At 32.7% G+C, this 27,324-nt stretch overlaps 1 protein-coding gene across 1 annotated transcript in view; it reads left to right on the top strand.

Annotated features, from left to right (window-relative positions):
• Positions 1-27,324, top strand: part of PTPRO (protein tyrosine phosphatase receptor type O) — a 235,431-nt gene that overhangs the window by 159,044 nt on the left and 49,063 nt on the right. The window contains exons 14-17 of the mRNA XM_074194368.1: positions 262-394; positions 5,841-5,961; positions 10,877-10,945; positions 18,391-18,474. Coding sequence (XP_074050469.1) covers positions 262-394; positions 5,841-5,961; positions 10,877-10,945; positions 18,391-18,474 — 407 coding nt within the window. The remainder of the gene's footprint in view (positions 1-261; positions 395-5,840; positions 5,962-10,876; positions 10,946-18,390; positions 18,475-27,324) is intronic.

Raw genomic sequence — 27,324 nt, 5'->3', positions numbered from 1 at the left:
TTTTGACTTCCTTTGGCTTAAGTGATTGCAGATTTTTGCTTGGTAGTGAAGTATGTGTTGCATACTTGATATTTCTAGAAATGTAGTTATCCAATTCATCAGAGTGAACCAGAGCCATGGATTGATGGAAATTATTTCAGCCCAAGTATAATGGATATGAGGTGGTACTACATTCTTTCAGTATCACTGCTTTGGGAAGAACTTCTTAAAGAAGAAAATGAAGTGCATTTTCTTTTTTTTTCCCCTCCCCCAAAACTCTAGGAACCAGTTTCTGTTTCTTCCCATGTTGTGACGATCTCCAGCCTCCTGCCTGCCACTGCCTACAACTGTAGCGTCACCAGCTTCAGCCACAACAGTCCCAGTGTTCCTACATTTATAGCCATCTCCACAATGGGTAGATACATTTATAACATACTTTTTTTTTATAAACTGTTTTCAGTTCTATTTTTTCCTTTTTCTTTTAAATTGTATGTTGTTTTTTCCATACACTTTGGTCCAAAGCGCTTTCCCTGATGTTCACAAGTCTAGATAGAGTTCAAACTGCATTTAGGTAAAATATTATTAAACATTGTGACTCTTCAGACTTGGAATAACTCAGATATTTATCAAACTATAGTAATATGACATTGTTAAGGCAAAACAGAAATTTTCTGAACTCATGAGAGAATTGGATAGAAAAGGTACATCTCGACTAATACTTTTTCATTTTCATCTTCTTGTTTCAATTTTCTTTTTATTTCTTAAATTCATAGTTTTATTTTATATTGAGATTTTAAGATATCTGAATCAGTATAATCACTTCTAGCTTTTGAATCTCCATTTATAGCATATATAACCCAAGATAGAGACACCTATCATTAAAATCTTTTAGGATCATGATCATCATTTTCTGTTGGTTTCATTATTTTCTTTTTCTTTTATGTAATATAATTTCTATAATTATTTTCTCAGAGGTGTCAAATATAGAACTTATGGGTATCATGTCCCACAACATTACCTAGTACCCCTAAACCAGATTAAAATATGATTACATAATACAAAATAAATCAGATAAAATTACATTTTAAAACTAAATCATATGCTGTCAGCAGGCATCCTTCTGTGGTCTAGTGGTCCCTATTTCTATTTGCTTGACAACATTGTTCTACAAAAACAAAAAGTAAACTCATAATGTAATATTTGAATAAATATGAGGCAGTATAGAATGGTGGAAGGAAAATTGGCCTGAGAGTCAAAAAGTCTTGAGTTCAAGTCATACTTATAATATTATAATATATATGTGTATATATATATATATATATAAATATATATATATGTATGTATGTATGTATTAGTTGTGTAACCCTGGCAATTCATTTAATCTCTTGGTGCCCTAGACAACACTTTAAGACTTTAATTCCATGCTAGGTGCTCATCTGTGCTGGTAGAGAGGATTGCCTCACTGGGAGTTCTCTATGCCAATGAAATCATAGGTCCAATCCAACAATTATAGCTAAGATATAGCAAGAGATAAATAATGAATGTTGTATTTCATTGGTACTCATGTAAGGAAAAGATATCTAGGAAAAGGACCTGAGTTAGATGCTCCATAGTTATTGCAGGACATGGAAAAGAGAATAAGAAGTTATGAATGTGTGGTGTTCTATATGAAAATAATAGCAATGTCAAGGAAATCATAAATTAATCAAAGCATTAAAATATAAATATGATAATAAAAACTAATGCTGCATATTGTTCAATTGATTTTTATCCATTTAATAATATAAATTTGATATTGCTATTTAATAATTATAATATATCTATATTTTAATAATTTTATCTATTTAATAATCTAATTAGAAGGGAATTTTGTTCTTTCTGAGGGAAGGGGAATAGGGAATATTTTCATACCACCTTCTATTTTCTATACATAAGCTGTGCATAAATATAATTTTAACAATATATAGAAAATTATACAATAAGAATCTATTGCATGCTATTATGCACAATACATTTTCTTCTTTTTTTTCTCATAAGACTGATTGGTATTAGCTACAGATATCTACAGATAAGAAAACTCGTACATATAGATTTTAAATGATTTATTCAAATGGAAAATGAGAGACATTGCAGGAATTTTAACTCCTATCTCCTAACTTCTATTATGCTGATTTCTGTCATGCCACCTGACATCTCAACTAGGGAAAAATTTTTCCCTTTCCTAGGAACATCTAAGAAAGAAGTGGAATACAACTAACCTTTTGAGGATCTTATATGACATTAAATTCAGTGATCTTATTTTTAATGTAGAAAGAGGAGATGATCCTCCCATGGTCCCCTTCATTCAGTATGAGAGGGCCATATCCTTCTGTACCCTAAAGTCGTTTTTAAGGAGAAGAGAAGCAGGATCACTAAGTGGCTGCCTTGGGATATCAGATGAAATATTTAGGAATATATAGTCCTTGTGTAAAGTCACTTGCCATTGACTGATAAATTTAATCTCTTAAATTGGGCTGATGGAAAATATCTAAACCTATAGGTCAACAGAATGTACTCTACTAGCAGCTCATTTTGGGGGTTTTACATATGCCTTATTACTGATGAGAGAAACTTGGTGGTATAATGGTAGAGTGCCAAATCTGAAGGGAAGGAGATTCATCTCCATAAATTCAAATCTGGCCTCAGACACTGATTATCTATGTGATCCTGGTCAAGTCACTTAACCATGTTTGCCTCAGTTTCTCCATTTGTAAAATGAGCCAGAAAAGAAAATGGTAAACCACTTTAGTATCCAAGAAAACTCCAAATAGGTTCATGAAGAATCAGAAACAACTGAACAATGACAAGCAATTACTAATGATCAAAGGAGAGAAAGAAGCAAATTCTGATATAGTTCAGCTTATAATGATGATGCTGAATAACTAGCATTTAACTAGCCCTTTATGTTATGTAAAACATCTTAATTACACTGGTTGTTGAAGTAGAAATGGCAAGAAACTTAGGTAGAAGAGACTGAGGTAGCAAAATTCTAAAGTGTTTATAGGAAGATTAGGTAGGATGTCATGTCCCCAAGTTTTACAGAGGAAGATATAGCTTGGGAGTTTTGAAGCTCTCAAGAATAAAATTTTAAGGGACAAAGACTAGATCTGGATTTTTTTGGAAATTTCTTTTTATCAATATGAGTTTTCACTGAAATTTATAATCTTAGAAAGATATTTAAATCAGTGTACTCAAATAGAGTCACATTCAAATAGAAATAGGTGTTACAATCAAATAGAAATAAGTACCTTACAGCTATATATTCACTAAGAAAAACATGAATTAATATTCACTCCTATATTATAATTTTATTTAATTTCTTTAACATTTCCCAATTACATTTTAGTCTGGGTCTAGCTACAATCAGAAGTTTGGCTAGTGATGGGTTTGACAGTTCTGGTCTAAATACTCAGAGGTTGATGATGATGACTTGCTGATGTAACTCATTCAGTGAGTGTGGAAAGAGGAACTGGAACTCAGATTTTACTGGTCCTGAAATTTGCTCTCTGTTCACTATTCATCTCTGAGACCCAATCAGAAATATTTTGATGAGGAGGGAAAAAGGGAATTCTCTGAAGGAAACAATGTAGATGTATAATTTTGTGTCCATTAGCTCATCAATAAACTAAGATTTTAAAAAGACAAGCATATCCTTGAAAAGGGGAGAAAATATATCAATTACTTTTAGAAGGGTAAAGAAGATACAGCCAAAGGACAGATAACTAAGGATGAATATAAAATGTAAAGATGTCTAAAAATAGAAGTAGGTACATTAAAACTTGTAAGTGAATGAGGCTAACAATGAATGTGATAAAGATAATGAAAAGATGATATTTTTAAAGCTACATTAGGAAACAAAGGAGAAAGAGACTAGAAGAAATAATAATGGCAAATAGCAGAAGAAACAAATAGATGAAACAAAGTCATAAAGGATTATTTAATTCCACATTATTAAAAGATTGGGCAGAATTGATTGTTGGCCCATTGACAGTGATGTTAGAACCTCATGAAGAGTAGAAAAGGTGCTATAAGTCTGGTTATGTGTAAATGTTTTCCCAATCTTCAAAAAAAAGGAAAGAAAGTGGCTATATAAATTATAGATTCTAAACATTTTTATCTATCACAAAAATCTAGGTATTTTTATAGAGTGAACATCTATAAAATGAAAAAAATGGTTAAAATTCAATATGATTTCATGAAGGATAGGTCTTGCCAAGCTAGCCTCATATCCCTTTTTAATTATCAAATTGAATGATTTGCGTAATGCCATAAATATAGTTTAGTTTGATTTTAGCAAAGTAATTTTTTTTGCTGAAATTTGCTGAAAAAAATTTCTCATATCATTCTTGTGGACATATGGAAAGCTATGGGCTAAACAGAGGGGTAGTGGACTCAACTAGTTCAAGACAAAAATATTCATTAATGTGTTAATGTCAGCTTAGAAGATTGTCTCTAATGAAGTGCTCTAGTTTCTCTTATGATTCGCTACTATTTTATTTTTTTAAATCAGTAACATAGATAAAAACATTGATGAAATTTGTTCCAATTTTACCCATGAGACAAAACTGGGAGGTGATAGCTAAGTCATTGATGTAATGCATTTGACAAAAATAATAATAAAAATGATCCTGACCAGAGAGAACACATGGTCAAATATGTTCAAATAAAATTTAATAGTGTCTAAAATAAAATTCTAAATGACTGTTTTTAAAATAACTATACATACAAGTTGGAGGAGGTTTTTAAACAATAATATATGTGAAAAAGATCTGTATGTCTTACCAATCCAGTAAGAATCAACAGTACAATATGGCAATCCCCAAACTCCCTAAAACCCATGATCTTTTTTTTTTTTTTGCAAGGCAGTGGGGTTAAGTGGTTTGCCCAAGGCCACACAGCTAGGTAATTATTAAGTGTCTGAGGCCGGATTTGAACTCAGGGACTCCTGACTCCAGGGCCAGTGCTCTATCCACTGTACCACCTAGCCGCCCCCAACCCAACAATCTCTTAGTCTAAATTAAGAAAGACATAGTTTCCTTCTTTAAGGAGATAATTATTCCCTTGCATTTTGCTAGAGTCAAACCATATTTTGGGGACTATGTTCAATTCTGAGCATCATATTTTCAGAAGATATTTCATATCCTCAATAGTCTGAGAGAAAGCAACTAGACAGATGAAAGGCTTTATTTATGTCAGATATAGATTGGTTTAAGGAACTAAAATTGTATGTTTTTGAAGACAAGAATATGCCTTCAGTTATTTGAAGGGCTTGGTGTCTTGGTCCCAGAATAGAAAACTATGAGTAGAATTTAAAGGGGGAAAATGTAGCAATGTAACAATGTAACAATTAGAACTATTAAGAACAGTTAGTTCAAGGGGTAGAGGGTTTCTCCTTCAATTCTCTTAATTTATTATGTTATAGAGGGAGTAGTTAGTCAGATATGAGTTGAACTGATTGGCCTCTGAGATTCTTTCCAATCTTAATATTTTATGACTTCTTGGTTGTCATTTTTATATAATGACACGACACTTTCCAAATTCTACAATGATCTTAGTCATGAAAAAATTTTTTTTTAAAAAAGCAAAGAATTTTGGGCTGCTAAAAAGGAGACATTAATTAACTTTACCAGAATAATATTTAGTAGCCAAGATTGATGAAATTCTCTGTGACAACATAACAAAAAAAAAATCCATTGTTTGCCTGTATGAGCCCCTTTATTTTTGAAGATAGTTAATAATAAAATCTGATTAAAAACAACAACAAAACTGTTAGTTTCTTTGTGCTGAAGCTGATGATTAACATATTAAACTTTTCTTTATAGTTACTGAGATGAATCCCAATGTGGTAGTCATCTCAGTGCTGGCAATCCTGAGCACACTCCTAATTGGGTTGCTTCTTGTTACACTCATCATTCTCAGGAAAAAGCATCTGCAGATGGCCAGGTGAGTCCCATCTTTTCCCAAAGGAAAATGGCTATTGTTTAGTTTATTAATTTCTTTAGGTTTTAGTTTCAATTTTTGGTTTATCTTGATAGAGTCCCTCTTCATAAGCCATACTTCATTGGAAGTGAGATGAGAACAACCATCCCATCTCAAAAAATTTCAGTCATTTAACTTCCATACTTCATAGAAACAATTTATTTTTCTGAACCATTATTCCATCGATATTACTAAGACTTATCAGTATTGTAATATATTATTTCATTAATGGCCTTTAAATAAATAGTTCTTTTTATGTATTCTTAGTCTAATAAACTGAGGAGTAATGGAAGAATAACAATGCATAGTTTAGAAAAGAAAAAGTCTTGATAAATATATGAAGATCAGCGCAAACTTTACAGAAGTAGAATTGTTCTAAAAAACTTTTTAGTGAAATTTTCTTACTGTTGTCATATAATCTTTTCAATTGGAGAATAAATATTTTAGATTTAGCATTTATTTATTTATTTAGAGTCAACATATATGACAGAAAAATTCTGATGATTTTTGTTATTATTATTGTTTTTGGTCATCTTTTCATTAATTAATCCTCTTGTGCCAAGCAAGAATACTTTTCCAATCACCCATCTTTCAGCATGGCAGTCTGTCTGTCTGCTGGCAACTGTGGCAGGAACTCTTTTGTCATATTCATCATAATTGTCAGAATATAACCATAACAAAGAATGACAATTTATAGACATGCTAATTGAATCTATAATTCTGAAAGCAGAAACATGGTATTTTAAGTCATGAAAATAGTCTGCATACTTTGCAACATTACCCATCAGTGTAGTAGCATAATTCCTTTTCTCTAGAAGTCATCAGCCTTAGGATGAAGGATAGGTAATCCATAGAATAACTAACAACTGATATTTATATAATAAAATTTTCAAAATGTTTTACATTCATCTCAAGTAAACATGACAATTTGATTTGATATCAAAATTGTTCAATCATCCAACAAGCAAGAATTTACTTTGTAAAAGTTCTAATTCTATTTTTGAACCTATAGTTGATTTAAAGAAGAAAGTCTAGCAATTTATTTCATTTTCTAAGAATACTATTGTTAAAAATTGGAGAAAGAACTTGGAAAGTAGCAGGCAAAATATTTATTCCCAATTTTAAGTAATTCTTAGTTTTTATAAACATATATATATATATGAATAGCAGAAAGAACTAACATCTTTTATGTACCTTTTAAATGCATTTTTTACTTTGTAAAACTAATTATGGCTGTGCATTAGTAGAGGTGTCTGGTCTCCTCAGCTCTCCCAAATGAAAATGAACTGTTAGAATGCTCATAGAAAATGCCTATTGAACATGGTAGAACTTTCTGGTCAGTCCCTAATTTTCCCTTCCCTCACCCTTGTCTAACTACAGAGGATAGAGGAATCCTGCTTCTCTTAATCAGCTCCACCAACAGTTAAAGGAATGTGAAAGGTTTCAATTTTCCTTAAAGAATTCTGCTTTTGAGAGTTTAAAATTTAATAAATATATAAGATAAATGGTTCATAAGCATTTTCTTATGAGAGATTGTCTAATACTAGGAAGGAATTGGAACCGTAAGTCTTAACTGGAAAGTTTTTCCTCCTAGTAAATTTACTCAAGTACCAGGAACTTCCCACTACATAAACCCAAAGAAATATATATCTGAGTTGATCTTAGTTGTTTGTGAGAAGTAAAACTAAGCCAATTAAAAAAATAACCTGAAACAGAGATCCATGGAGCATGCTAAAAATAGGGGATGGTTGCACGTAGCTAAAGAGAAAAAGATAGAAGATTAGTCCAGTTTCACCATATTCCCTGCAAGTTTTTTATAAGTTTCTAGAATGTTAGCCACATAGCTGAGCTTCTAAGATTGATCAGAATATTCTATATCTAGTGTTTTCCCTCTTCCTTGTGGACCTGAGAAGGAAAAACACCAGCTCCACCACAGTTCTCAGTGAATCCCTGTTAAATTACTACTAGCCCATCACTCCCTAAAGCTCTTTCCTGTTCCTGCTTCTTTTACTTTATCAATTTATTCCCCAAACCTCAGTCCCAGGTGGTGTTTTCTCTAATTTCTCCCCTACCCCAGAGTAGGTTGTAAGTCAGAGTAGGTCTTGCATATTATTTTCCCAAGCTTCTTTGGGGAATTCACAATTTGCTCTTGAGATTTATGGTATCAACCCTGTATGGGGCATGATATAGTTAACATAATTCTCTGATTAGTGATGATCTAATTCTATGCATCCAGAGTTATTTTTAGAATACTTTTTCTATTTTGTAGTTTATCTTTTATACCAGAACTTTCCCCATTATATGAGTGCAATTGAAGAATGATGTTTTTCTGAAGGAAATGAAGAAAATACATACCACAAAGAATGAGGAAAAATCATTTTTTGCTATAACTATAGTATCAGAAAATGCTTGTGTAGTTTAAGATTTAAGTCATAAAAGTTACTTTCTGTTGACTTTGTATTTATCATTTGAAGGGATAAGTGATTTAAGTTTTCACTCAGATGGGTCCTTTTGATTTTCTGTTTCTGTGATTCCATGTTTTCTTCTGTTAATGATGCACTGCTTAGCAGAGTGTATTCTCCAGTTCTTTTTTGTAGTCCAGTTCTATATTTCTCAAGTAATTTATCACTTTCCTTAAGAAACTCCTGCAAAATATATTACATGTGTTAGTTCAGTTGACTCTGTCTGGTTACAGTTTCAGTGACCTAGAAGTCAGTCCTCTCCTCCCTCTTTCATTTTAAAATTTCCCTATATCTGACAACACCAGTCTCATTTAATTCAGCCAGTGGGCACATAAATCTTATAAATATAAAATAGAATTCAGGCTAGATCAGAACACAATGGAAAATCATTTGGGGGAGAATTTTACAAGTTGCAAATTCAACATGAAATGACAATTTAATGTCTTGTAAAGACTTGTAAAGTACTTGTAAAATCTGTAATATATGAACTGCAAAAAAGAACTATAGGGTGGACCTCACCATTTTCTATTTGCTTTGAAATATGCTTTGAAAAGGAATTGTATAAAGATGGTGAAGTTGTTCATTTGATTCTTTGTGCAGATGTCAATATATTTATTACAGTAATTCTGGTACACTGAAAAGAGCACAATTTAGATCCATAATCACTCAAAAGTGGGAACACCATTTTCACACCTTCCTAGAAGCTCAATTGATGTTTGTCCTTTGTTTTCAAAGAAGTCCATGATATCAGGGAGGTGATGCCCTGACATGCATGGGAATTGGGTTTAAGTAAGGGGCGGGCTGTTCTAAGTCCCAGTTTCACTTTTCTCCTCTGGAATCATCTAGAACAAGTTTCATTATCCACCCAAGAAAAACCAAATGGTTAAAGAATGCCTGTCATTGTCCAGTCTGCAGTTGAATAGACAACCTATACTGCTCATACATTAGTATATGTATTTTGTTCATTTGACATGGGCTCAGAATTAATTGAAAAGAGAATGTGCTGGATTCCCTTGAGGATATTATTTAGTGATTTTAAATGCCTAAAATTTGTCCTGAAAAAAAGGACAAAAAGGACTTTTCTCAACAATATTCTTGTGGTGATATTGTATGAATATGTCTCCAAAAACTTGAAGCTGAGAATTTCTCTGCCATGTAGCCCAATCTCATTGTTGGATTTATAACCTTTATCTTTTTTCCAGGTACACGATTGTTTGGTGCCTCCCCAAACTCCCCACTGAAAGTAATTTCTATCTTCCTCAAATATTCCATAAAAAAATTTTGATAGGCTCTCCTTTCCTTAACAACAAAAACATTATTATGTACATAGCTCTTTAAAGTTTGCAAAACACTTTCTATACATTATCCCTTTTGAGACTCAAAACAACTTTGTAAAGTCAGTGTCACAAGTATCCAGATTTTACAAAAGCAGAAACTGAGGCAATCAGAGCTAAGTGACTTGCTCAGAGTCACACAGCTAGTTAGTGTCTGAGGCTGGATTTGAATTCAGGTCTTTCTGTCTCCAGGCTCAGTACTCTATCCACTGTTCCATCTAGATATCATTATCTGGAAAGCATCCAGAGAAATTTGACTAAGATGAAGACTGGAATATGGAAATCAGGAAATATGAAGATTGACTAGGAGAAATAGGGATGTTGGGATAAGAGGAAAAATATCTCCATGATTATCATTTTAGATATTTGAAGAACTATCAAATGGAAAAAGAGTCAGACTCCAAAGGGTCAAGAGAAATGAATGGACATCATTTTTAAAAGGGAGACACATTTAAATTTGATATAAGGAGGAAGTTTCTAACATCTGAAACTATTCTATTGCAATGGACTTCATCTTCACACAAAGAAATGTTGGGTGACCACTTGGTAGGAATGTTTTAGAAAGAATTCTCATTGGAGAATGACTTGGTGTTCTCTATGTTCCCTTTCCATCTGGAGCTTTTGTAACTAGATGCACACCAAGGTAAAAATCCAGTTAGAAGTCCTGTGACCCCATGAGTCAAGAGGCAAAGGATTCAAAGCACAATAAAAGAAGTTTTTTTACATTCCTTTGAATTACTTTGGAAGGAAACACTCCAGAGTTTATTGAGGACTTTGCATGATACTTCTCATGGAAATTTTGATGAATGATTATTGCATTTAGTTCTATGGATATTATCTTTCTGGATCATATGAAAGTCCTGTAGAAGGCACTCAAAACAAATGGTTTTGATTCTCTCCAATTTGATTTTGTTATTCTGTGAAATAGCTGTTTTGCTTTTCCATTGCTATTTACATTTGCAGATTTTTATTGTTTTCAGTTCCTTACCTCCAATATTGGTAAAATAAAGAATTCATGTTAGGGCAGTATTGTGCCAAGCACTAGCAAAGAGTAACCTTGAATATTTGATTCTTTTCAAATAGAGAATGTGGAGCCGGAACATTTGTCAATTTTGCTTCCTTAGAAAGAGATGGAAAACTTCCCTACAACTGGTGAGTATTAATTTGGAACCATAGTTTAGGAAAATGTTCCAAAAGTTCTATTTAACTTGCAAGCATTATACTTGATTTTCCATAAAACTTTATTTTTATTATAAGCAGATGATAATGAGTTTGCATTATGGCTAAGACTTCCTAATAGAAAATTTTTCAATTCAAGTTAATAAATATAAGATGGGAGCCCGATGGAGTGGCTAGGTGGCACAGTGGATAAAGCACTGTCCCTGGAGTCAGGAGTAACTGGGTTCAAATCCAGTCTCAGACACTTAATAATTGCCTAGCTGTGTGGCCTTGGGCAAGCCACTTAACCTCATTTGCCTTGCAAAAAATAAAAACCTAAAAAAAAAAGAAAAAAGATAAGAAAAGATGGGAGCCCAGAGGCTACCTAGTCTAAACCCTTTCTTTTACAGATAAGGAAACTGAGATTCAGGAAAGATAAATGACATGCCTAAGATCAAATAGGCAATATGTTATCAGAGGTAGGATTTGAACTGACATCCTCTGACTCTTTATCACTTTATCAAATGATCTGATATATACTATGACACATACAAATCTACATTAGTTAGGGTCCTTGCCTATAAGAAATATGCCAAGTAGTAGCAGTTTTACCATATGTAGACACTTAGCATCAAACCAAACAAATGGATAAAACAGTCACTCAAATAACAGATCACCTAATTGCCACATGGGCTTAAATAAGAACTCCATTGAAATGATGAGCAAATGAGCAAGAGCTTGTTCTCAAAGAACATTGGGAAGGAAGAGATATAAACTCCGATTCCAGGTAACTGTGCGTTGCACAGCAATACCTCTGTTTAAAACCCAGCTTTCACTGGCCTCTGAGTATGAAACACTACTCTTGTTACAATATGTAAATATAAGGTCAATATCCAGGGTTCATAGTTCTGTCCTTGGTTACTTGGCAACATAGCCACTTGGATAATACATTGGACCTTGAATAAGGAAGACCTGAATTCATATTTGACCTTGGTCAATTTTTAGCTGTGTGAACATTGGAAAGGCATTTAACCTGTTTCTACCTCGGTTTCCTCTTCTGTAAAATGTTAACATCTACCTCCTAGAATTAAGATTAAAAATGAGGATAAATGGGATAATATTTGTAAAAGCAGCTTGCAAACCTTAAAGCATGACATAAATGCTTTATTATTAATTATTATTAATTTTATTGTTATTATATTCAAACTAGAAAATTCCCATGGTAACTCATGAAGTTAGTTTTTTGGTTGACTAGTTCCTCTGACCTCTAATGCAGGAATATCCAAAAGAATAAGAAAAGACTCAAACATATTTTAAAGGATGTAGCTTCTATGTTCCTTGAAACACAAAGTCATAATTTCCACACTCTTGTGTTCTTTTTCCAAGACATTAGGTTGCTCCCTAAACAGATCAACACACAGTACTTCCCCATGGAAACAACACAGCAGAAACTCTCAATAAAAACCATTAAGATACCCCAGATCCTCAGCATTGAAAAACTATGGTTTTCTCTTTCCTTCTTTTCTTTTTAGCTCTCTTCCTTTTAGGATAAGCAGTCTTTGCAATCGTGGTATAGAGATCAGTTTAGAAAAAAACTGCTTGGAAGTTCTGATTTTCCTGACTTTTATACATTGCTTGCAAATAGCCTTTAATTATCTTGTCTCAAGGAATGACCTGATGGTTTCTGAACCTAGACTTCTCATTTCATGATAGAAGCTTGAATTTGAAAAGCATATTCCTCACAAGCATCTCTTTACCTCTGTCAGAAGTCTCTTGAACCGCCATGCTCATGGTAACTAAAGAGCAATCAAGGCAGGGATTTTACTATCTAAGAAATAGAAAAGGAAACATCATTCCTGAGAAGGCAAAATAGATTAGTTTCCAAAACAGATTATTTCCAAAAGTATTTGAGATCTCCTATTTATCAGACATATCAACCCTTCTCCCAGGGATCCATTTCATGTATGTAGAGACATTTTACTAAATCTTCCTCCAGAATATCCTATCTTCTACTGCCTAATCACAAAACTTCTGGTCATATAATTTCCTTGCATTTATCTTTTCTTCTACAGTTTCAGACAAAATTTCTTTTTTGTCATCACAACTAGAAATGCCTTAATCTATGTCTCTGGAAATCCTTTCACTAGTATCTCTATAAAAAACTTAAAATTATCTGTGAATTTTAAACTTTATAAACTTGCTATCCCTATGTTTAAAGTCTTTTTTATACTTCCTTCCACATACTTTGTAATTGTATTTATTTTTTGGCTATTTAATGGCTAGTCTTCCATGCTAGGAATATACTCCTTCATCCTTTTGCTTCAGTTCCCTGGCTTCCTTTAAGATTCAGGTTTAATCCTACCTTCTTTACAAGCTCTTTCATACTCTTATTTCTCCTTTTCCCCACTCCCATACTACCCCACATGCTATCAATGTCTTCAGAGATTGCTTTCTATTTTTTATTTACATGCTATCTGAATTTAATTATATTTACATATTGTTTTCTATATAATAGAATATAAATTCCCTTAAGTAAGGACTGTCTTTTCCTTTTCTTTATAACTTTAGGCTTTAGTTCAATGTCTGACACATTCTAAGTACTTAATAAATCTTTGCTGGTTGATTAAAACTTATTTTTCCCCTTAGAGTCCCTGCTTCTCTAATAATTTGATTATCTCAACAACTCTCTAAGATAGGTGCTGATATTATCCCCACTTACAGATAAGGAAATGGAAGTCAAGAGATGCAAGTGATTTACTCACCCATGATCAAATAGCTAATAAATGTTTCAGGGAAAATTTGACCTCAGAAATTCATATTTCCATCTCTAAAACTACTGTATAGGAATGAATTTAGGAAACTTTGTTCTGAGGTTTCAGTTCTTCTTCCATTTATAAGCAACTTTAGAAACATTAGTGTCTCATTAGGGCTTCTGGCAGCAGACGCTACCTTCTTACTTCTTCCTGCTGCTCTCCCTCCCCCCCAATCCCCTTTTGCCTGGATTTTCTCATTATGGTAAGGTGAGAAAGGGAACTTAATTCCCTACTTAAGGATACTTTGATAAGGGTTTTGGTGGATTAAAATTGCATTGGAATAAGTATATTAAAACAAGATTTTCTCTAATGACAAAGGTAACAGAGAATGTAGAGGCCAAGCTAATCTGCTAATTTATTACAAAAAATTAAACAAACTTCACTTATTTGATATTATTCTGTGTATTTGAACTATTGTGCACGGTATATATATATATATATATATATATATATATATATATATGTATTAATATTGAACCTAAGCTTAGGACAGAATGCTACACAAAATAGCTAAATGAATTGAAAAATTCTTTTGTTAGATTTTCTTAAAGTAAAAGTGATCTTTCTTTTTACAAAAACATTAGTATTCACAGAAACATCTTAGTCTTCTGAGTAAGATGATGAATTTCAATGAGTTAACACATGTCCTTTTTCAAGATTTGCTGCCATCTTTGATTTTCTACTTTGCTGAAAGAGATGGCTGGACATCCTTACAAGTGAGACAGTGTAGTGTTTCTGAACTACAACTATTAATTCATACACTCAGAAGACAGTGATAAGGGGCATGGATGACATAAACTTTGGGTTTTTGTGATTCTCTCACCTTTGTTGTCCCCCTTATAAACAAGGAAGATTATTTAAAAGAGCAAAATTAAACTGGTCCATCCAGAGTCAAAGCCCATGCTCATTCACATCTCATCACACAATTTAAGCTGTCACAAATGCAACTGTAGTTAATCACTTTATCTATTCATACATTTCTCATAGTAAAATAATAAATACCTCCTTGGGGAGGGCACCCAGCTTAAAAATCTTTAGAGATTTTCATAACTTTCCTCTCTCCTCACAAAAAATTTCAAAAGCAAAAGATAAAATGATGCTAAATTTACTTTACTGGAAAGCCCTTCCCTCCAATTGAATACATTTCCAAAAGTATGTCATGTTAAATAATGTCAATTAGTGCAATTATCAGGTCCTAGTGAAGTTTCTGCCTTCTACATGTGTTTTTTTTTTCCTTTTAGTTCCTTAATTAATCCTCTTGGATTATGTTCTCCAGAATTGTGTATAAACTAAACATGGTCAATGTATGTTAGAGAATGGACACAGGGGACATCTAAAGTAATATAGATGTTACCCTTCCTACTCTTCAGCTTTTAGGACCTTTCTATACAACTCAGTTCTATGGTTCTGCAAGATTAGCAGGATTAAAAGAAATAATCAAGGATCCATTATATAATTATAATGATAATTAAGTGACCAGGTAGCTTTTTTATAAGAAGATATTATTGGGGCAGCTAGTTGGAATAGTGAATAGAGCACCAGCCCTGGAGTCAGGAGGACCTGAGTTCAAATCAAGTTTCAGATATTTAATGATTACCTAGCTGTGTGACCCTGGGCAAGTCACTTAACAACATTGCCTTGTCAAAAAACCCTGAAAAAATAAGAAAGTAATATCATTTCAGTGAAGATTTGTTATAACAAATCCTGTCAAGTGAATGCACTTTGTCTTTCTCCCCCTTGCATTGAACTCACTGCCTTATTCATAATAGATGAGTAATGTGCTTATTAAATTTATTTTTTAAAGGTAGCATGGTAGAATTTAAAAAGCATTGGACCAAGATACATATTCAAGCAAACACGTCCATGTTGATGTTTTAGGTTCAAACTTATTGGACTTCGGTTTCCTCATTTGCATATAGAGCAATAATACTTGTTCCTCACCAGATTGTAATACAGCTAGCACTTCCTAAAACATTCAATTGCCACATAAATGTGAATTGTTCCTACTGAGGTTTAAAGTTGTCAACATGTGCTTCCCAATTTACTGCTTAGCATAGAAATAACCATATTACCTTTTTTAAAGTGGATGTTAAAAAAAATTTGGACATTTGAACTGGGACCCAAATCATGCATTTAGAATCTTCATTTGAGGAGATAAAGACATTTCAGCAGATTTCTGAATTTGAGTGGGAAAAAAATACATCATTATCTTTCACTGACTTCTAACTGAAATTTAGCATTTCCTTCAATTAATTTTAAAATATTATTCTGAGAAGGGGTTCATGGGCTTCACCAGATTGCCAAAGTATCCATGAAACAATAAAGTAAAAGCCCCTGCTTTAAACTCTTGATGAAACATTGGAACTTGATACCATACCACACTTGACTTCTGGGATTAAATCATAGATTCACTTAAATCCAGAATTCTGTGTGAATTATTGTATTTATTGATTTCAAATTGCTTGTAATTTCATAAGGAAGAATTTGAAACCAAAATTCATCTACTTAGTTGGGCTTCATATAATGTAGTTTTGTAGAAATATGACCTAAAATAGTTTCTTAAATAGGAAAGATCCATTCATTCAAAGGAAAGGATATTTAATGAAATAGCTGGCAAAATAACTGATGAGAACATTCCCTCGAATGCTCAGAGTGGTTCATTCCTTAATGAGTTATCACAGAGAGTAAGGGGCAGTGGGCATCCATAGGTAACTCCTGAATACAGGCATGAAAGAGATTGTATATTCACATACACAGTGGAATACTTGAAGGAAATACATATACTCATGGCACATATTGCTAGGGAAACTCAGACTTCTGACCCTGCAGAGTCACTGATAATCTCTGATGATGTTATCATGGCACTCTCAGCTGCTCATTGTGTGAACTAGCACAGAGGTGTGCTGGTAAATCAGAATCAATAAACATTTATTAAGTGTTACTATGAGGGCTGGGGATATAAAATAAAAAAGACATAAGACAATCCCTGTCCTCAAAAAAAGCTTATAATCTAATGAAAGAGGCAACACACACACACACACACACACACACATACAAAGTTGAAAAAAGGGAGCATCTACCCATTATGAGGCAGAATGAAATCTTGGAACTGAGTTAAGAAATCCTCTGAGAGGGCCACTAGGTGACACAGTGGATAGAGCACTGGCCCTGGATTCAAGAGGAGCTGAGTTCAAATCTAACCTGACACATAATTTCTTAGCTGTGTGACCTTGGGCAAGTCATTTAACCCCATTTGCCTTGCAAAAAAAAAAACAAACAAAAAAGAAATGATCTGAGGAGATATGAGTTTTAGATTTGATATTATCTTGTAGAATGACAGGTTTCTGAAGATTGTGCATGTTTAACTAGAGTAATATACTTTTAAGCTCAATTTGAATTATTAACATTTTCTCAATCACTTTCTTAAGTCTAGGTGCTAGATCAAGAAGAGCTGATTTGTAGAGTTACTGATTTCCAAAATGTAAATGCTCACACTGTAAATTTAAGAATCTGAGCCAGTTGAAGATGGCATGGTCTTGACATAGTTCATTCTCTCTACCATTCCTTGCTGGACGTCAGTGTCTTTGCTTCTTTCGTCTGCATGTCACATTTTTTTCTCTGCTGGACAGTTCTATTGATCCATAACTGCAGTGTTCACTGTGTTACTCTCTGCTACCATCTGCTGGTCTTCAGCTACACAGTCTTTTGAATGTTACTGGCTCCTCTCCTATCATCTTCTGGGGTGCAGTTGCCTGGAAGCCTCTTTCCTTACAAGGAAGGGGCAAGATCTCTTTTTAGCTTATAAGCCCTAAAACCATGACAGCTGTACCCATCTAAGCAACTGTAAAAAAATAGAAATACCAACCAAATTTGCTTATCCTTACAATTTAGAGAATCCCTTTAATTCCTGTCAAATCCCTGTTAATCTGTTAATTTCAGGGATTCTACCCAACAAAACAGCAAAAGAAAAATGTGAGTATGGAGCATTGAAGTTCCCTTGAGTTCCCATGCATTTGAATGACATGCAAATAAAACTCAGAATAAGGAAAAAGGAGCTAGGTAAAACTAAAGAGCTCTCAGTCTCTGCCTTTATTGTGCATCTCTTAGCAACAAAATCTCTGATCTTTGTTCAGAGTGACTTCCAGGGAGGTAATCTTGGTGGTCTGCCTATATATTAAAACAAGATTGTGCATTCCATTATTCCATCATTTATTTAATAAGTATTTATTAAACAAAGTATACTATACTTTCCAGAGTGAATGATAAAATTTAGCTAAGATCATCTCTGTCAACACATTTCATTCTAGTTATGTCTTTTTAGAAAGAAATTTTCAAGACCTAAAAAAACCCATAAGAACATTACTAAACATATTCCATAACCACCATGTAACAAGCTAATTATCACAAACTAAGTCTACCTAGAGATTATAAGATCATGCATAGATTATTTGCCAGAGTTAACATATAACCTTTATATTTGAAATTCCATAGAATGATATTTCATTTTAATAATATAATTAAATGTCATTTGAATATGTCTTTTAGGAAACTGATTTCTGTTTTATGGTTAAATTACTAACATCTTGCTTTTTCATTCCCACAATTATTATCTATTAATGCTCACAGGCGTAGGAGTATTTTTGCTTTCCTAACTCTGCTACCCTCATGTCTTTGGACTGATTATCTTTTGGCATTTTATATTAACCCCTGGTAAGTGATGTTTTTACTGTTTTCCTTATGCAATACGTAAGTAATGTTAGTTTCTTAATAAATAAATGGGGTAGAAAATTTATTTATCTTGTTAAAAGTATTTAGATAGTTTTTTCATGGACTAAAAGTGAATTAAAGCAGTTGATGAGGATAAAATACAGTTATTTTTGTCATTTATGTTTCTGTTTTACAAAGTACTTTTATAACTCCTTCTTTTAATAGTCACTTCATCTTTTATCCACCAATCTTTGTAAATGTGTTTCCCCTTTTTCCTATTTCTTTGGTCTATAGGAGACTTCATATCCCAGAAAAGACAATATGCATTCATATACTGTAGTAAAATCAGAATAGTATTTACACACACTCATTGTATTTAATTTAATTCACTAAACATTTATCAATTACTTATCATTTTCAATTGAGAAATTCAAATTTGATGCATTGTGAGCCCAGCTCTCAGAACCTAGAGGGATTTACAATCTAATGAAGTGAAAGGACTAATTATTATTCAAGGAACAAATCAGCAAAGTGCTACCAACTAGAGAAAAGTAAGGTCACTTTTGCTGACTGGGTGTGGATATTGAAAGGAGGAGGAGGAGAAAAGAAAGAAATGGAATTTAAATGAACCCTTGATGGAAGTGAGAAAGGTCAAAAAATGAACAAGGGAGAGGCTATTTCAAGTATGGTGTGTGCATAAGGAAAGAAGGAGAACAGAGGATGAAGAATAGGTTTGGTTAAAATGTTCAATCCAACAAGCATTTATTAAAGGTCTAGTGTGTACTAAGAACTGTGGACACAATCACACACACACACACACACACACACACACACACACAAACACACAGACCCTGTCAGCCTTCAGAGCTTATGTTCTACTAGAGGAACATGACTTTTATATGCATACATAAGTAAATAAAAGATATGCAAAATAAAGAGAAAACAATTTCAGATGGGATCCAGAGGAATTAGATCTAGTCTGTGATAGCTGAGACTTGAAGGGGGCTCAGGATGGCAAGAGGTGTAGGTGAGGAGGGAGAGTATTTGAGTGATGATAATAGACTATGTAAAGGCATGAAGATAAAATATGGAATGTCACTTAAGTCAACAGAACAATTGGGTGGATAATGGAGAGTAAGGTGTAGGCAGCCTAGAAAGTTATTGTAAAAAAATTTCAAATGGCTTTCAGTACCACAAAGTGGAGTTTATATTTGCCTCAGAGGTAATAGAGAAGAAGCTATGAATACACTGAAAAAGTTGGTGTAAAGAAGAAGAGAGGTGCCAGGACTGTGGCAAACTCACACGTGGAAGGACCATGGATAATCAATTATCTTGGAAAGGATACTGAGTAGTTTTTCACTGAGATGGGAGGAGAATCACAAAAGAGAAATCTCAAAAGCCCAGGGTGGGGGGGAAGAGAGAATACAAGGGATTAGTATGAAATAAAACTAGTTTGGTGGATTGGAGTCAAATTATGGAGAAAGAGAAACTAAACAGAAAGAGAACACAAGTATTTGAGGTTTCCAAATTTTTATAATTTCTGTTTCTCATTAAAAGTAATTTCTTGAATTCTAAGCAACATTTTTTTCTTCTTTTAAGTATGGAATTAGTTTAGGATTAAAGTATTGAGAAATGAGCTATTCTTTGAGAATCAAAAGCAGTCCTTTTGCTCTTGAATATTAATCTGTGTTCTTTGGGAGCTATAGTGGTGGACACAGAGATACAAGGGTATAAGAAATCTGGTGGTGAGAGAAAAGGAAAAGAAATAATCAAAAGAACTGGAAAGAGATCCAAAGCAGTGGACATGAAATGAATTGAGTTATTTAACTTGTTGAAAGGAGCATGAGGAGACTAATTATGCAGAGAATTACAACTAGATATTTCTAGCTCCTCAGATAACATGGTGTGTGCAATTAGGAATATTTAGAAATTGGGCTGCCACAGCAGAATTCCAGAAAGAACTTCCTAGAAATATAATTTGCTAATTATTATAATGAGTAAAGGAAAAATGCTGGGGAATATTACATTAGGAATTTTTTTATATAGTAGCCAATGATTCATCAGGACTGTAAGCACGGGAAATGAATGCAGTGCTTAATCAAGAACAACACAATGACCTTGGAGCACAAAATTTCAGTGGGATTTATGACAAAACTAAATTATGTGTATGTATTTAACCTACAATTATTAATACTGGATCCACTTTATTACCCTTTTTCTGTGATTAAAATTTTAATCAAATAACTTAAAGTTGTTTTTTTTATTAAGCATCCATTTACTCATCATTACACTCTTAAAATACTATTTTAAAAATTCTATATTTATCACCACATTGAAGGTATATATTTTCTTTATCTTTTCTAGGACTGTTTGGTCATTATAATATCTTCAGTTTATTTGTTTTGTATTATTTACATTAAAATTTATACTCATTATCATATCATTTAATACATATGTAATATATTTTGATGAGCATTAAACACGGTTCTATATATTATAAACACATGCTTGTGTATGCAGATATAATATGTTTGTGCATATATATAAAACATATATGTGTGTGCATATATAAAATATATTCTTCCTAGTTCTGCTTATTTCATGTCTTTGATGCTATCCTGAATTTTTCATATTGTTTTTATTATGTAATGGTATTCCATTATATTTATATACTACAATTTGTTTCAACATTCCTCTGTTGACAGGCACATACCTTGGTTCTAGTTCCACAAAAAGTGCTACTCTGAATATTTTGCCTATCCTAGTATATATTAATGCTATAACCTTAACATTTTCAACTATTGATCGATGCCCTCACATTTATTTCCACAAATCCCCCCCCAAATAAATTTCTTTCCATTTCATTTTCTAATTTTCATCAGAACCTCTACAATTTATTTTCAAACCCTAGTCATGTGAACAAGCATTTTTCATAGTTTTTATTTTTACTAGATATTTTTGGTATAGTTCTTTCTTCAAATAAGATTCATAGAATTTCTGGCAACTAACCAGGTTAAATCCTAAGGTAGAACAAATTTCTACTTTTCAACTGAGAGGTACTTCCTAACAGCAGAAACACAATTTTCTGATCTTCACAGATTTTAGCAAACCATTACATCTATCTTGATCATTTACTAAAAAAAAAAAATCAGACTTACACTACTTAATGTAGGGGATAGAGAAGAATGATACCAAAAAGAAAAACTCCCTGCCTTAAACTTCCTGTTTAAGATTAGGAAGTCATTCAAATGCCCTCAGTTTGTCCTCTAATTTTTAGAACCCTTCTAAGGATTCTATTTTTTTTATTCTAGTTATTTCCATTTGAGTTACATACTCATTGCTAATCTTTTCAGTATGCCCATCACCATGGATTGCCTAAGCTAGCCTTCAATCACAGTGTTTTAAATTTATCACAGTTTGCTTTTTCTAACACCCAGCCTCCTTTATAAATTATTCACTTACTGCAAAGGACTTTGTACTCTATAGGTTTTCAAGTAAATCCCTGTGCTGTCTTCTGGGTTTCATATTGAACTTAAGAAAATCTCTCTTGGTAATGGCTGAGTCTTTTCTTTTTTTAGAAGCCAGGGGAATGAGGCAGGAAACATCAATGTGGAGTCCCATTGCCCAACTTTGTTAATCACAGTAATATATTCTGTCAGAATTTCTTATATCAGTGATCTCAGATTTTATTCCCTATTTAAAGCAAACAAATTTCAATAGGATTGAGGATCTTTTCTACTACCCACAGTGTGGTAAATTAATCATCTGTTATCTTGAGTCCATAGCACTTGAGATTTCAATTTGAAACAACACAGTTTCTAATGTTCATATTTGCTTCAAATGAATTTGTGCTCTATTGACTTCTTTTAAGATTTTTAAAAGCATTTTTTCTTGTTCATCTCATTCCATGCTATGTAACACTGATTTTGGGAATCCATTAAAATATTTCACTGAGACTTCAATGTACTGTAATACCTTCATAATTTTTCTTTTGGATGCATTCCAGTGAGGTTGGTTGAACTGATTGTCATTTTCATTGAGATTTATAAGTACTTTTTGACTGCTTAAATTCATTCAATTTGATGATAGTAAAAATTTTCCACAGTATAAAATGAAAAGTAAAATAGTTAAGAGGAAAATTCTTCATTAACAATATTTTATAGATAGATTATTTAGATAATAATTCACTGTGTTTAGAAAATAATTCCAAATTAGTCTTTTTTTACTATCACAGTGTGAAATAGTAGATAGAGAAATAATCTTGGAGCTAGGAAAACCTGGGTGCAAGCTCTGACTCAAGTCAAGTCAAGTCAGCAACCTTTTATTATATATTTATATATTATATATTTAAAATAAATAGCAAGTTGTACAGAATAGATTTTCAGTGGTATTGCAGTTATAAAGATATGCTATTATACTTTGTGATGAAAATGCTTGTCTTATTCCATAAATTAAAAAATGAGATAAACATACTTTTTTAAAAAAGAAGAAAGTAAGAGGAAAAGGACATAAACTGCCACATATTGCCTCTGTGACCCTGGGAAATCACTTAACCTTTTTATTCTTTAAGTAACTCTCTAATGCAAAAAGTAGTTCTCACTAATTTTTGTTCTGCAAACCCCTTACAACAAAAACAAAACTGTGTTGTGAGCCCCCAGGGTGATTCAATATGCTATTCATAATAATTATGTTATTATTTATGTTATTATATTATGCTATTATGTTACTATGGTGCAAGCACTATATTAAGTACTTAGGGATACATAGAAATTCAAAAACCTGCCTTTTCCCAAAGAGCTCATAATCTAATTGGGGAAAACATCATACAAACAAGAGAAATGTGCAGGATAAATTTCAGGCAATAATAAAAGGAAGGCATTAGTATTAAGGGGGGACTTGAAAAAGGTTTCTTGTAGAGAGTAGTATTTTAACTGAAGATTGAAGGAGACCAGGAGACAGGTGAAAAGGGAGAGAATTTTGCGTACAAGAGAAGCATGAAAAGGTATCAAGTTGGGAAATGCAATATCTTGTTCAAAGAACAGAAGGGAGGCCCATATCACTTTATTATATTTGACAGAGAAAAGAAAGTAAGAAGTATAAAAATAAGAATAACCAAGGGAATGAAGGGCTCAAGAAAACCAGACTATATTATCTTTGTGTCTGGAGGAAAAAGGGAGTCACCTTCTAGTGAAGAAATGATCAGATGTGTGCTTTGATAGCTAAGTGGAGACTGGACTGAAGTGGGGAGAAATTTGAGACAGGCAGATTAACCTGTAGGCAATAGTCCAGGTGTGGAGTGATAAAGGTCTCACCAAGCCTAGGTTAGGCAATGTCAATGAGTAAAAGGACATATGAAAGAGGTATTTTTAAAGTAAAATCAACAGGATTTAATGACCAGTTGAATATGAAGAAACTAGAGATTGTAAAGAGTCACAAATGACACCTAGATTGTGAATCTGGCTGACTAGAGAATGGTACTCTTATAATTTGGGGAAGATTAAAGGATTCATGGGGGGGAAAAACAAGTTCAGGTTTAAGATGTTGAATTTTGAAATGTCAATGGGATATTCAGTTCAAGTTGTCTAATAGGCAAATGGAAAGACAAGATTTCAGGTAAAGAAAGAGGGTAGAGCTGGGTAAGTAAATCTGAGAATCATTATGAATAGAGATTACAATTGAATCCATGATAGCTGCTAAGATCATCAATTGAAATAGGATAGAAGAAGAAGACCCAGGACAGAGCTTTGGGGGACACCCATGGTTTGTAAATGTGACTTAGATAAAGATTTCACTAAAGGAAAAGATGATGATGATGAATAGCTTCAAACATTGCCAGAATGTCCAGAAAAAGCTATTAGGATAATTAAGAGACCTTTAGTAGATTTGTAGAGAATGATGAGATCAAACCCTAGATTGCAGAGTTCAGAAGAGAGTAGAACTTTGAGTGACTAAGTCATATTTACTCTTATAAGTGTTCAAATCAACTAAAAAGGACCTGTGAAGGAAAATGTTATCTGCAGCTAGAGAAAGAATTGATAAACAGAAGGTTGTATAGAATGATTTCACAAGCACACATACTCAGACACAACAGACATAGATACAGACACCCTACACACACACACACACACACACACACACACACACACACAAATGCATACAGATGTGTGTCAAATGGTAGTTATATCTGCGGAGAAGGAAAAAATTACATAACTTTATTATATATTTATATATTATATATTTAAAATAAATAGCAAGTTGTATAGAATAGATTTTCAGCGGTATTGCAGTTATAAAGATATGCTATTATACTTTGTGATGAAAATGCTTGTCTTATTCCATAAATTAAAAAATGAGATAAACATACTTTTTTAAAAAAGAAGAAAGTAAGAGGAAAAGGACATAAACTGCCACATATTGCCTCTGTGACCCTGGGAAATCACTTAACCTTTTTATTCTTTAAATAACTCTCTAATGCAAAAAGTAGTTCTCACTAATTTTTGTTCTGCAAACCCCTTACAACAAAAACAAAACTGTGTTGTGAGCCCCCAAGGTGATTCAATATGCTATTCATAATAATTATGTTATTATTTATTGTTTTAGGTACCTTCAAAGAATAACCAGCACATACCTTTTGGGATTCAGGAACCATTAAATAGAAAATACTGACTTGAATTGACAGAGATAGTTTCCATATCTAGGAATTCCCTATATCAATGAAAGCCCTCTTATCATTTTAATATACATTGTAATTTCTTGTAGAACAATCATGTTCAAATTACTAGAAATAACTTTCTAGTAGATTCAATTTACAACTTCATCTACCGCATTGCAGTTCAAAAAGCCTGGACCAAGTAGGGAAATTCTCATGATGATACTGTGTAGTTTCCCCATTTTGTCTGTCATAACCTAGCATCTGAAAATTGACTCTTCTATAAATTCAGAATGTGTCAAACAAAACATTTCAAATTAGTCCTACACAAATTATAGAAACAAAAATCACACTGATGGTGAGACAACTGAAATTCTGAATATGATATGTATTTAAATGAAAGGTCATGTGTACAATCAAAAACAAAACCTGATTCTATTTTCCCATAACTTAAAGGTCTAGCCAGGTCTTGGGTAGTAATTGCAGATTAAGTTTTCATTGTTGAATTCATTCATATTGCCAACTCAATTTCAGAAATGGGTTTATTTTCTTTTCTATCTTTTATTTCTATGCCAAGAATCAATAGGAGTTCTGATTTAGGTAGGAACTATTCGTAAAATATGTTGTCCCCTGTATTTTCCAGAAATATTGTATACTTTCAGCTTTTAAAACTTTTTCCTAGAATAAAATTAAAATGAAATGTTAAAAGAAAGTGATCTAATAAAGAAACTTGTCAACCCTTCTTCTACTCAATCCAATTCCTAACCAGTTTTGACTACAAGAAAACATTTTTTTAAATACCTAAATGTATTTAAAACATACCCTTAATGCCTAAGCAAGAAATTTTGTTAGACTCAAGAGGGTCACAAACTGTCTTAATATGTATAGGATAAAAAGGCTAATTTGATATTAATGTTTTTAAACTTTGCTTTAACTTAGGTTGTTAGTTCTTGAAGGGACCTCCAAGGTCAATTATTCCACTTCCCTTGTTTTGTAAATGAAGACTCAGTAACATAGGTCAAGTGATTTGTCCAATGTCACTCAGTTAGAAGTAGAGCTGGGTCTTAAACTCAGGTCTCTTGACTTTTCTTCCTCTATTCCCTTACTCTTACTTTATAGTTCCACCAAACTCGCCTTCTTGCTTCTCCTTATATTCCATCTCCCAACTTTGCCCCTTTGTGGTGTCTGTCTCCTAGGCCTAAAATACATGCATTCCCATACTCATCTCTACCTCTTAGAACCCCTTGATTCTTTCAAAATTCTGCTTTAGCTCCACAATCTACATAAAGTATTTCCTGATCAATCCAGACCCTAGTGTACCCCTTCCAAAAATTTTTCCTTGTACTTATTGTATAAGTATTTTATACTTATGATATGTTGTCTCCTGTGGCAGAATATAAGTTCCCTGAGAACAAGGAATATTTGATTTTTGTTTTTATATTCCCAGGTACCTTGGATAGTATTTTTCACTGTTTCACGCAGCTTCCTGAGTATTCCATACCAATCAGATAATGGACTATGATTTCTAAAAATTTGTTTAAGATATTATATATATATATATATATATATATGTATATATATATATATATATATATCTGAAAACTAAATTAACCCAGTTTAATTACTGATTAATAGAAATGTTACTATTTATCCTTCACCCAGGGAAAATCAAAGGTAGCAATCACAAATAACACATTGCCTTATACCTCCAGACATGTCAAAAAAGCAAAAGCATATAAACTGAATTTTCAATTAATATTCTCCCTGTTGGATAAGAACAGTGTCAAGATAAATTATATACATATATTATATACATATATGCACACATGCATAATATATATACTTACATATAAAATGATCCAGTATATATGTATGTAGTTATGATATATACATTATATATATTACATTATGATATTTTACATATATCAAGAAATCCATGTATCTACATACAGGTATACTATTATATATGCATTATGTATATTTATTTTAACATGGTAGTCTTTTTCATATCACACCCACTTATATATTCACACTTATTGATTTTATTAATTTAAGGTCTAGGCCCTAGTCAAAAAATTTTAAAAGACTGCCTTAGCTTTTGTTAGAAACAAGATAAACAGAATGTCTCAAAAGTCTAGTTGTAGTTGTATGATTATAAAACTTTGAGTTCCTTATTAAATACCATCCAGTTCCCTGTGATTAAA

Source organism: Macrotis lagotis, chromosome 7 (genome assembly GCF_037893015.1).
Source record: "Macrotis lagotis isolate mMagLag1 chromosome 7, bilby.v1.9.chrom.fasta, whole genome shotgun sequence".
NCBI lineage: Eukaryota > Metazoa > Chordata > Mammalia > Peramelemorphia > Peramelidae > Macrotis > Macrotis lagotis.
This window is presented reverse-complemented; position numbering and strand designations above follow the sequence as displayed.